Source organism: Prorops nasuta, unplaced genomic scaffold (assembly GCF_024137725.1).
Source record: "Prorops nasuta isolate Cenicafe-Biocafe unplaced genomic scaffold, Cenicafe_Pnas_1.2 PNAS00033, whole genome shotgun sequence".
Lineage (NCBI taxonomy): Eukaryota > Metazoa > Arthropoda > Insecta > Hymenoptera > Bethylidae > Prorops > Prorops nasuta.
Window position 1 is genome coordinate 32,079 of NW_027116830.1, and position 11,951 is coordinate 44,029.

Sequence of the window (11,951 nt, forward strand, 5' to 3'; positions counted from 1 at the left end):
CTGGTGTAAGCTAATAGTGCACACATGTATATATAGGAGTATGTGCAATTCTTTGGGGTTTAGGAAATGGACAAAAGTTTCATTACATTAACTCTAATAAGAGAGTTATTTGCTGCTGAAAAGCTGATCGTTAGTACGCAATTTTGCGTTTTGGTTGAAGCTTTCAACTCCAAAGTATTTTAATGGCCGTATCTACTGCGAATGTACAAAGCAGAGCTGGTTTACGTATTTTCCTGGGCCGGTATGCGTATTTAAATGGCCGAACTTCCCTTGCAGGATAAATTAAATGGGTCTGCGGACTTTGATAATCCCCGAAACCAGTATAAATGAGTTTTGTTGGACGTACCGCAGGGAAATCAAAACTCTCCTCCCTCTTTCTATACCTCGCGAATTGTACTCCCACCGAAACAAGATGCGCGTGTTTTGCCAGCATCCCAGCTATAATAATTTCGACGTGCAGAAATTGCCAGAAATCGCGTATACACATACATATATATATATATATATATATATATATATAGATGCGATCGTTAATCTTACCAATACCGTACGTGTCGCAGCATCGCACACTTTTACTCGAGAGCCATGCACCTATAGCTCGCGCGAAATCATTTAAACACATGTATATATAGGTATACATAACTCGAATAATGATTAAAACCCAGACGATGGAAGAAAATTCGAAAAAAATTCTTGCAAAAATAAATTTAACGATTTTAACTAAGATGTTTTTGTTTTTGTTGGAACACAGGGCTTCAAGAAGGAGTTTTCTACGTTGACAGCACTGATCACTCATCATTCTATCATGCCGGAATTATTACCCTGCCCGTTGTCCCTGCACAATCCGAGTTTCGTCAAAAGTGACTCCAACAAAGACTTTGCAGACATCGATTCCGATCCGGATTACAACACGCTCGCAGACTTTCGAAAAATGATGGCAGATCTAAATGTTTGAACTCCGCCCTAATCGTGCTTTCTTACTTGTTCCTTATAGAGAAGAAACTATACGAATTTCAAGAAAAAGATTTGTCGTGTGTATTTGCATTGTATGTACGAGAAATTCAATCGAGTCCTCCTTGCAACTGTTTCAAGTGGCATTGCAGTGGATAAATAATTAACATTTGCTAAGATTATAATTACGATAATAACGATAAATACACTGGCTGATCAAGTATACGCCAAGGAACGTGATATAGTCGTTTTAAAAAAATCTTAGCGGATAACAAGAATGCCACATCGTGATATAAACTTTTAAGTCATTGATAGATAGTAAGGCGAAATTAGGGTAATTAGGTTATATCATAACTGTTGTAACAGAAAATAATATTAAAATCAAAGTCAAAGGACGCAAAGCAGGGAGAAAAAACGCTAATAGATTATACGCAAAACCTTTTTTAAATATAGAGGAGCTTTGATCGAAATTGAATATGTATGTATAGATTGAAACGAAACGGATGTCAAAATATTATTGAAATTTGTACCGGAACGAATTATTCAAATTTTCAATTGGTAAACTACTGGAGATCTTGTTTAAATTGATCACATAGATATTTATATGTATACCCTTAGCTATTATAGTATCTCATATACTTATATACATCATACTCGTATTCTACATATAATTGTATTGCTGTGACAAGATTTAGGAATTGGGATTTGCATTGATACATATAAAGTACATTTGATTATAATCAAAGAACCAGCCATTCCCATTAATTTACTCGTCTTCTAAAATCAAAGTCAAAGTTCCGAAGAGTGCGTCAGTGCTTCAAGTGCGATCAATCGTTCATTTTCGAATAATTGCTCGATAATCTAGCCCAACGTTCACTAATTAAGCAGGGCTATAGCTATATCTTAAGTGTTTCGCGCGCGAGAGCGCCCCCATATAGTGTATTATTAAATATTTCAAATTAATGTAAATGTGTTTATATGTATATAGCTTATCGTTATTATTATATAATAATTATTATTATTAGCATAATATTAGCATAATTATTATTACACTTATAATTCGTATTATTATTATTTTAATTATTTACAGTAATCGTAAATAAATGTAATTACGGATACTTGACGAAAAGTGAGAAAGGAGAATACCGTAACTCAATGACTGGCTTATAAATTATGAGCTTCGTAAAAGCGAAACTGAAGCTAGAAACAAATTGAAAATGGTAATTTAATTGCTCGACTAACCTAGTCTTGTACAGAAGTTGCGCTTACAGTAATTATTATAAATATAATATTAAATATATTCGTATGTGTGTGTGTCGGTTAAAAATAATAAGAGAAACGAGGCTGCGTGGCTCTTTTCGTATGATGAGCGACCATTTTCCAAAAGATTATCGCCGATTGAGCATTAAGAAATTTTTACATCAACTAAGTATTCTCATAAAAGTACTGAATTGTTCAAATCTCAACCGAGAAGCTACATTCGTTTGATACAATATGTCAAATTTCATATAACGTCAATGAGTTCCAAGGTATGTTGATCATTGTATGTACTGCAGCATAACGTGAACAAAGTTATTTATAATGGAGCAAGAGAATTTTTTACACCTTTGTCGCAGACAAAAACTACTCATGTTTCACATAAATATGCTAAAATTCATTGCCTACAATCGTACTAAAACCCAGCATTTTCTAACGCTCAGCTCAGTTTTTTATATCAACAACAGATATGAGACTACGATATTCTATAGAAAATTAAACATACAATGATATCAATAATATATCTTTACCATTTTGTCTATTATTTCATACGTAACTGAACAAGTCTTTTTGCAAAAGTATGAAAGAAGCTGATAATCTGTTGTAAAGTATGTTAAGCAAGATATTAACCACTGCTTGAGGTCTGTAATGTTTTACGAATCATTATAGCAATGTGTTGTATAATTCCAATAAAATTATTTATTACAATAAATTTAAAGTCTTTCTAAAAAATTTGTATAGAAAAACTTAACATAGCACACATTAACGAAAATTTTCATGTACAGTATTATCTTAAACACTTTCCCCCACAACGTGCCTTTTTCTCTCGGCAATAAATGGAACTGCACCCTCCTTCGAGTGTTGTCGTCTATTAGCTTCCCTATAGAAACGTAAAGAGAACATTAACATAGTAATTGAGATAGTGATTTAAAGAACTACCTCTGCAGTCGGTCAAGTAGGTAGTAGAAGGGCGAAACTAATTTCATTCAACAATCATTTTTAAAGTTCGAAAAACCGAGAAAGTAATTCCATGATATTGTAAAGAGTTCAACTCTCCTCATAATTGATTCAATATCATCTTTTAATGTTATATAATTTAGAATACTACACCTACTAAGTCGAGCATAGAGACAGTTTTACAACCACTGCCTTAATTAGGTTTAAAACGTAGTCTATAATTAATGCAAAAAAACTTACTTTCGCTTAATTTTTTGCCGAATAGTTCGTATTTCAGCTTGAGCATTATATACGTGTTTCGGAACATGTCGGTGACGAGCGATTCTTCGAACTTTTGGATGGGCAGCAAATTTCTCTTTTAAAGCTTCGGCGTAATTTAGTGCTGCTTTTTCTCGAGGTTTAAGCTGTGCAGATGTTAAAAATTCATAAATTTCCATCTAAATTTATTCATATTTCGTTTATTCTCAGTGACTAAAAGTTTGTACATACCACACCAAGTTTCTCAGACGCCCTTGCTTTCCAAACACGAATGTTCATTTCATCGCTCCCACTAAGAATGTATTTATTATCGAGAGACCAGACAATGCTTGTAAGTCTTTGCATTCGTTTTGTATAATAGACTTCCCGGGAATGACCTTTATTAACTTCAAATATACGTATAGTTTTATCATAACTGCCAGCAACAAACTCTTTACCAGTTGGCGCATAATCCACATCTGTAACAGCACTAACAAAATCCATGTGTACATTTACTGGTGTTTTCAGCTTGCGTATATCATATGTATATAAGCTAAAATCATATTTAAAAATTAGTACATTTGTACATTTACTCATATAATAATTATAATCTAAAAATCATACTTGTAATCTTCATTGGCGCATGTAAATGTTACAGCTTCCATTGGATTCCAACTGAGTTTATTTGTGCGTAATTTCATTACAATTTTACGCAATGGACCTGTTTCTCTGGTATCATACAAAATAATACTTCTATCACTGGCAGCAGAAGCTATGAAAAATTTGAAATTTAAGAAATTAAAAATTCAGTTTTTGCTGTAAATTAAACTGTTAATACCTAATAAATTAGTTTGAACTGGATTATATTTAACATCATGTAAGCTATCAACACCCCATTTAAATGTTTTTACTGGCTCATTTCTAGATTCATCCCAAAGCTGGCATACTTCTCCACAAGTCGCAAATAAAGGTTCAGATCTATGGTGTGTTATTCCAGTTATAACATTCTGAAAATTGATTATTTGTTAAAAATTTGGAACTATTAAGAAAAGTAGGATAAGAGAAACATACTTTGCTTATTATAGTATTCAGTGGATCATCACATTCCTCGCTATCTGACAATTCTATTTTCCAAGTTTTTATTGTTTTATCATCACCAATAGTAATGATGCTTTGTGAATTTGAAGTAAATGCAATGCCCCGAAGGATACCATCATGGGCTAATAGTGACCGCTCGCACTTCCTATGAATAAGATTCCATACTCTGAGTTCTCCATCAAAAGATCCACTTAGAGCGATTGATAAGCGTTTTGGATGCTTAAATATACAAGATATTCCATCCTTGTGACCTTCTAGTGAGCCTATGAAAGGTTTGGCAAATATTCTGTCCAATTTCACAGCATTCAAAGCTCTTGTGTACTCTCTAGGAGCTTCAAATGGATGTAACGAAGGGTTATAGTTCCTTGGTACTAAACAAATAATGAACCAAATAAATAGATTATGTCAATCTTTGGAATAAGAAATAATACAGCTTATTCTTTCAATAATATCATAATACATGCTTAGAAACCCATAAACAGGTTAAGTTTATTTAAATAAGTTATTACCTTTATGAATATCGCGTTTGGTCTCTCTTAGACACTCATCCGGATTTCTGGATAAAATTTTTACCTTCATTATTGGCCGTATTTATAGCAGTGAAGCCAGATCCATGTGGAATTTATTATGGATTGTGGGGATCCAATGCTTCTCGAAAAATTGATTCATGTCCAATGACTCCAATGACCGGCGACGGCGGCGACATACATATATGGCGTCCCTTGATGCATTTAAGAACCGCGTTTTAGGGCCCCTCACCATCAGTCAATAACTCGCAACGGAAAGCACGCTGCACGAGTTAGCATACGATTTAGATTAAATAATCTTCGAACAATAAAATTTAAAGTTTTTTTAATCTATAATGTACATACAAGTTAACAGCAGTCATCCAGCAATTGCCCAGCATACAGCGTTAAGTTAGCGGTCGTTTAATGCCGAACGTCGCTACGCGATTTCCCGTTTAGTTAGTTCAATCATATAGTAGACCCGATCGACCCGATCATACCCCCTTAGCATAGCTGACTATTTATAATTATTACCTAACAGGTTTAATCGTCTTTACTTTTTATGTTAGTGCATTATTATTTTCTCTCATCCCCGTTCCCCACCTACGAGAACTTCTTTAGCAGTATTCCAAATCGTCATCGTCACTCTTGGATGGTTTATTATTAAATTATCATTCAATATATTGATCCATTTGCTTGTAAACTATAAACATTTTTGTTAAATTTTAGATATAACAGTACATATAATAATGATGTTTAACTGTGAGCTTTCGATCGCGCTAGCTTTCGCTGATTGAAAATGCTGTTATGTATATGTAGTATGTTTATCAATAGTATTGAAACAGTTAAGTTAAACGCTGACTCAGGCTTTAGGCCGGTATTCTTTATAGTCTTTATACTGCACCCCCGTAATATAAACTCAAGATTCGTTAGTTAGAATCTACAATTATGTATAATATGTGCAACGCAAACTACGGATTTACTGGATACTTTCACTAGTTTCACTTGAGTTGAAGATTTGTACCATTGTGCATATGGGCATGGCTTAAAGTCAGCGATCGCTGACTTAGGGCCTCCGCACACCGTTTCCGTAGCTACATTACGTTACGTTAAGGCAGGATTAAACTTAATCTTAGCTTAGCGCACACAAAAGATTGCTAAAGTTAAGTTTTTTGAGGCAGGATGCTTGTAATAAACAGGTCTGAGGTGATATTTTTATATTTATAAAGAATTTTTGCAACTATTATTGTAGTTGCCTTAACGTAACGTAATGTAGCTACGGAAACTGTGTGCGGAGGCCCTTAGGCCCGGTTCCACAATCCTTGTTTAAACTGGATTAAGTTAATTTTGCTATATTTTATGTCACATAGAATATAGCATAATTAACTTAATCCAGTTTAAACAAGTCTTGTGCAATCGGGCCTTAAGACGATACCTATAAACCAAACAAAGATTGAATTTTAGTATAGCAAATACTTAAGATGAAGATAGGTGAGATAATTAATCTTGGACAAGATTGTATTCAGTTTAAATTCCGTTTATCGATATCACCCTTAATGCAACTTAGCCAGAATAGTGCTGTATTAATTAACTCAAAAAACATCCATTCCCAATTTCCCAATCCCATGCATTTCCATATTTTGCGCACAGTTACTACATCATACTTGTGCCTTATGCTATTGTGGAACACAAGAGTGGGGCCAGCCCCCGGGGCCCGGGTGGCGGCCGGCGGGTAGGGTATAGCTACAGTAAACTGCGATATGATAACAGAACCAACAGGAACCGACTACCACTAGTACATACTACCACTACCCCAGCCAGACACCTAACGTCACCTACCCGCCCATTACTTACTCTACGACTCTACCCATACCCAAGTACCCAACCAACTCCCTCCGTCCGAGACACCAGTCCCGAATCCCGACTCTCGGACTCTCTCGATCCCCGACTGCATACTGACGACAAAAGCACTGTCACACAAACTGTATTTAGCATTGCCAGAAACAGGTAACTTATTTTTCCCACTTCGCTCGTCCATTCCATAAGCAGCACGGGGAATGAGAGTATAATAGGGGGAAGAAAATACCCGTATCTGACAACTTTAACTGTACTGTCCTATATCATAACTAGTCTCTGTCTGTAGTGTCTGTGCTGCTAGTTGAGTAGCTGCTTCTAGCTCTAGTAACCATAGCTGGAAAGCCACAGTGGATCACAAATATTACACTGGCTGTTCGTAAGATCAAACTAATTGTGATTCATACGTATGACCTATTGAATTCTGGAATATTTCTTTTCCAAACACGTTAATTGAATTTTTTATCAGGACTTTATCTACTACAGTGGTAAGTACATTCCTTTTTTCCATCTTCCGTATGACTCCTTTATTTCTCCATTGCACAAAGTTTGCGTCTTTCCCGTTTTTTATTCATCTTTGCTCATTTATGCAGCTTAATTATTATTAATTGTCGGAATCAAAAGAATCGTTTAATACGCGATTAATGCAGATTTCTGTGTTGTATTGTTTAACAAACGAAATTTAGCGTCTTTTCGAACATCTTGAATGTAGTTCTACTTCACTGTATCTTCTATACTAATACCTGTCAACACATACTATTTTATTATTGTAACAATTAAGTACATCATTATTATATATACTTCACAAACTAAAGTCTTTTTTTTAACTAATTATGTAAAAAATATTTTGCTATATTTTTTACTCGTGTGATTATTTTTAACAATAGTGATACAAGAAATGAATATTAAACCAAAATATGCCTGGAACAATTTAGAATTTATATAAAATATCAATAATTTATGTTCTAGAAAGCTAAAGATATTCAATATCAGTTAAATTTCTTGAAAAGTTTATTTGGTTCTGATAATCATGGAAAATTCAGATAGAAAGAATGTTTACTTGACAAAGGCAGGAGATAATAATACCTTAAACACTGGTATAAGAGAAACAATGATTGTATCGCCTGGCAACATACAGCCGGGTAATTGTTTTTAGTTATTATATTCTATTGTAATTAGGAATATCAAAATTTAAGATATGTTTGTTTATAGAATGTGGCGAATCTGTAATGAAACAAGGCAATGTTTCTAATATTGCAACTAACCAGCAAAAATGGACTAATACACAAAATAAAAACTTTATTATCAATGCAGTCCCAGTGAAAAATGAAGTATATATAACTTTAGATTTATATGTGGTATTTAAGATACTTATCAGTCACTTTGATTTTAGCAAATTGTACATTTGGAGGATGGCGCTCATAGCAATAAGAAAATCTATTATTATGAGAGGCAATACACAGCTCATGAAGAGCCAGAAAGACCAACACGAAGAGGTACAAAACGCTATAGAGACAAAGATGCTCCAAAAAGAGCTTTGTAAGTATAAATTTTATTATCCAGAGTTCGAAATAATTTAATATCGTTATATTTATATTGTTATTACTTGTTGTTTTGTAAATGTCTCAGATCAGCATTTTTCTACTTCTGCCAAGAATTAAGAGGAAAAATGAGGGAATTGCACCCAGAAATGGGTGTTGGTGATATTGCAAAAGAGCTGGGTAAATTATGGATGAGCACTGATCTGCAAACTAAGTCCAAGTACATGGCTATTGCTGAAGAAGACAGAGCCAGATATGAAAGAGTAAGCAATATTAACATATAAATGACAATATTTGATAGTATTATGCATTATTACCACCAAATTTTGAATTTTAACACTTGTATTTTTGCAGGAAATAATTGCGTATAACAAAAGAGTGAAAAATTATGATCCTGAAGTTGGAACTGTTTAAGTAAACAGTAAATAAAAGCAGAAAATTAAAAAAAAAAAGAAGAAAATGGGCCTGACATATTACCCAATAAAATTTTTCATTAAAAAACTAGATATGATTATTTCACCATTAAATGTTGTATATATTACGTACACTGTTAAATAATGCATTATGCGATATGATTATAAACAAAAATCATGATTTAACAGACAAATATTCAAGTTTTTGTAGCGACTTTTCACACATATGGCAGAAGTTATTTTTCAAGTAATGTGTGCTAATATACCTATACATGGTGTTTAATCATAAATAAAATACTGCTAATGCTTATAATCATTGCTAACACATATAATACAGTTAGATGAATGTGAATGTCAAGCAGAGTGGGCTTTGTACAGTGCACTTGACTTGCTATATTTACACAGTATCAGCATATTACTGTAAGATTAAGTTTAGACTACAGGGAGCTAACATATATATACACATACAGCTCCATTTAGTATACTTATTAACACATGTATTCCGTTCTCTTTAAAATAAATAATTCATTCAACTGATCTATATCTCTTCTGTAATATCGTATACCAATGTTCTAGTTAATAATAATTTTTATAATATTTATTATCACCCCCCCCCCCTCCTTCAATCCCCCCTATTCTGATAATAATTTTTCAAATTTTTATTTAAAAAACACAAAAGTTCATTCAGTACATTTATTAACACGTGTAATTGTTTAATGTTACAACAAATACAAAAATAGAATTTTTATTTAATTATGGTATTATTGTTTTTCTAATATTACACACCAGTTTCCTTGGTCGTAATAGACTTCTTTGATATTAATTGATGGGACCTGTGAGCATAAATCAACAAGTTCCCCTTCCTCAAAAACGTGATAGTATCGTAAAAAATCACCTCCGCCTTTTCGTTTCCAGGGAACTAACATATCGCTATAAGTAAATTCTGTTCGATTTTCATGAACAGGAAATACTAAACCTTGCTCTACTGTTTTCATGCATGTCAGATGAGGTTTTATTTTATTCTGACCATATTTCAAGTAAGTTGATTTTACCGAATCCTTTTTTTGTTCTTTTGCCCAAACGTAAATTAAGCATTTACCATTTGGACGAAGTAAACGTATCATTTCAGAAATTGCAGAAATTCGTCTCTTTTTAGTCGAAAAATGATGTATCACTGCTATACAAATAATAGCATCCAAGCAACTATCTTTATATGGTAAATGTAAGCAATCACATAAAAGCACTTGGCATCCTCGTTCGTGGCTTATTTGGGCTAACCCAGAACTTCTATCACATCCCATCTAAAAATTCAATACATTAAGCTATTTTTGCTATACAACTTATTACACTGCTTTACCTTATATAACTGAGGATCTCCTTGCAAATATTTACCATTACCACATCCTACATCCAATACTAATTCACCTTTATTCAAGCTTTCAAGAAAGTTGGCCACTTTAGGCCATTTTGAGTGTCTTGTATCATTAAAATGATTTGAAATTTCTTCATAAACCTAAATGATTAATTAAGATTTGTTTGTAAGAGGAGGTAATAAATTACTTTAAAATCTTACCTTATGTACATAAGCTGCTTCTATGCTGCTGGCAGTATTTTCTGGTACTAATGAAGTATTGCTTAATCTATTACAATATTCAAGGAAGTTGCAATTGCAATCTCCTCTTCTCACTTTACGAAAAGTGAAGGATATTCTGCTTCCCCTTGATTGTGTAGTAAACCCTTTTTGGGTTGGTACTAAGTCGTTATGTCTTGGACATATACCATGAGACCAAGCATACCTTGACTCCCCATTCATAACGAGAAGCGATCTTTCCGGTAAAAACACAGGTACTTTTCTATCCCTTTGTTTAAAATCCATTACACACGAAGAGCCCAATGATAAGGATAGAATGGTGTCTTCAAAAATACCATGTGTATCAATATGTGGTGGAATACCTATAAAAAATATTTCATAGTTTAGAAGGTACTCTACATTATATGAATCATTAAAATTACCTTGACCAGGTAAATAAAAGTTTATTGTAAGCTGGTCAAATTCATAAGCTGCACACTTATGTGTTTTAAATAGTTCTTGCAAGAAATTATAACTTTTAGGAATTGGATCAATGGGAGAATCAGGATCTACTTTATTAGTGCCATATTGAAACTCATATCCGTAATGACGTACTTTTCTATGTTTTAATTCTGATGAAATAGATTCTGCAATGATTATAAATTTAAAGCATGTATGATAAACCATAGAAACTAAAATCATACCTTCTTTACTCCAGTTAAGAGTGTTTAATAATTTTAATTCTTCTTCTTCTGTAATAAAATCTTTCAATACCGAAAGGCCTGGTGGAAGCATAGGGTTCCATTCATCCATTTTTGAAAAGGGAACTAGAAAATCATTTCTTATTATAAAAAATATAAGATTCGATGCACAGAGTAGAAATGATTTGAATATACGTGATCAACCTGCTTCTATATAAACTGCATACAAAGGAGTCTTTTGCTCATTAATTTTGACCTTATTATGAATAGTATTATATGCAATTACTGCATCATCCTCTAAATTAGTTTTAATAAAGCAATAAGATTTAGCAGGTAGCATAACTATGTCATAATTGTTTATAATAGGATTTAAAAGACTTTCCAATGTTTCCCTCTGCAGCCCAGTTACTAGACCAGCATTACAAATCATTAAATACTAAAAACGATATAAAAATGAAGATCCAATTTTAATGTCAGCACAGTTTTCACACCTTCATGTACCTGACAATACTAGATTTGAGCCTAGATTTTCTATTATTTAAATGACCAACCTTTGTAGGACTCTCGGAGCATATGATATTCATATCTTTGGTTACTTTATGGTATGCACGTCTTTGTTTGCGTAAACTTTTGTTGGTGTTTGTTTGCTCCAAATTTTCCGTAATCATTTTGTACATGCATAATGCACGTATTTCACTAAATTTGATTTTTCCTAAGAAAATATTGAGGTTAACTTGTTTATATACTTCAATAGCGGACGTGACGTCATCGGCAATAGCAAGTTCTGACTATTGGCGCTATTGGCCTCGCTCGCGGCTGTTCTATTTTTTTTAACTCGAGAAATAAATTTCTGTTCTACTATACAT

The 11,951-nt window shown here is 33.3% G+C and overlaps 4 protein-coding genes across 12 annotated transcripts in view; 2 read left to right on the plus strand and 2 right to left on the minus strand.

Annotated features, from left to right (window-relative positions):
• The window catches only part of LOC136783451 (EGFR adapter protein-like), a 25,052-nt gene extending 22,336 nt beyond the window's left edge, over window positions 1-2,716 (plus strand). For all 3 annotated transcript variants that reach the window (XM_066743624.1, XM_066743626.1, XM_066743625.1), the window contains one exon: window positions 752-2,716. In XM_066743624.1, coding sequence (XP_066599721.1) covers window positions 752-955 — 204 coding nt within the window. In that variant the 3' untranslated portion in view covers window positions 956-2,716. The remainder of the gene's footprint in view (window positions 1-751) is intronic.
• Window positions 1,051-5,800, minus strand: LOC136783452 (DDB1- and CUL4-associated factor 13). Of its 2 annotated transcripts, none has more exons than XM_066743628.1 (8): window positions 5,373-5,800; window positions 5,010-5,290; window positions 4,474-4,871; window positions 4,241-4,409; window positions 4,027-4,174; window positions 3,655-3,892; window positions 3,406-3,569; window positions 1,051-3,088 (listed from the first exon to the last, which is right to left on the minus strand). In XM_066743628.1, the coding sequence occupies exons 2-8, from the start codon at window positions 5,077-5,079 to the stop codon at window positions 3,001-3,003; spliced, it is 1,275 nt and encodes a 424-aa protein (XP_066599725.1). In that variant the 5' UTR covers window positions 5,080-5,290; window positions 5,373-5,800; the 3' UTR covers window positions 1,051-3,000. The 2 variants fall into 2 exon arrangements, with proteins under 2 accessions (XP_066599725.1, XP_066599724.1); XM_066743627.1 differs by having other exon boundaries at window positions 1,057-3,088; window positions 3,655-3,955; window positions 5,373-5,797.
• A 1,073-nt stretch (window positions 5,801-6,873) lies between these two features.
• LOC136783379 (high mobility group protein B1-like) lies at window positions 6,874-9,351 on the plus strand. Its single transcript, XM_066743491.1, has 6 exons — window positions 6,874-7,348; window positions 7,830-8,002; window positions 8,073-8,191; window positions 8,254-8,399; window positions 8,490-8,664; window positions 8,756-9,351. Exons 2-6 carry the CDS (start codon window positions 7,891-7,893, stop codon window positions 8,813-8,815), a joined length of 612 nt encoding a protein of 203 aa, XP_066599588.1. The 5' UTR covers window positions 6,874-7,348; window positions 7,830-7,890; the 3' UTR covers window positions 8,816-9,351.
• A 142-nt stretch (window positions 9,352-9,493) lies between these two features.
• On the minus strand, window positions 9,494-11,838 carry LOC136783378 (alkylated DNA repair protein alkB homolog 8). 6 transcript variants are annotated; one of them, XM_066743485.1, is made up of 7 exons: window positions 11,637-11,838; window positions 11,290-11,521; window positions 11,089-11,211; window positions 10,828-11,031; window positions 10,388-10,767; window positions 10,172-10,327; window positions 9,494-10,115 (listed from the first exon to the last, which is right to left on the minus strand). In XM_066743485.1, exons 1-7 carry the CDS (start codon window positions 11,760-11,762, stop codon window positions 9,576-9,578), a joined length of 1,761 nt encoding a protein of 586 aa, XP_066599582.1. In that variant the 5' UTR covers window positions 11,763-11,838; the 3' UTR covers window positions 9,494-9,575. The 6 variants fall into 6 exon arrangements, with proteins under 6 accessions (XP_066599582.1, XP_066599587.1, XP_066599585.1 ...); XM_066743490.1 differs by lacking the exon at window positions 11,290-11,521; XM_066743488.1 differs by having other exon boundaries at window positions 10,828-11,211; window positions 11,290-11,493.
• Window positions 11,839-11,951: the final 113 nt, after the last annotated feature.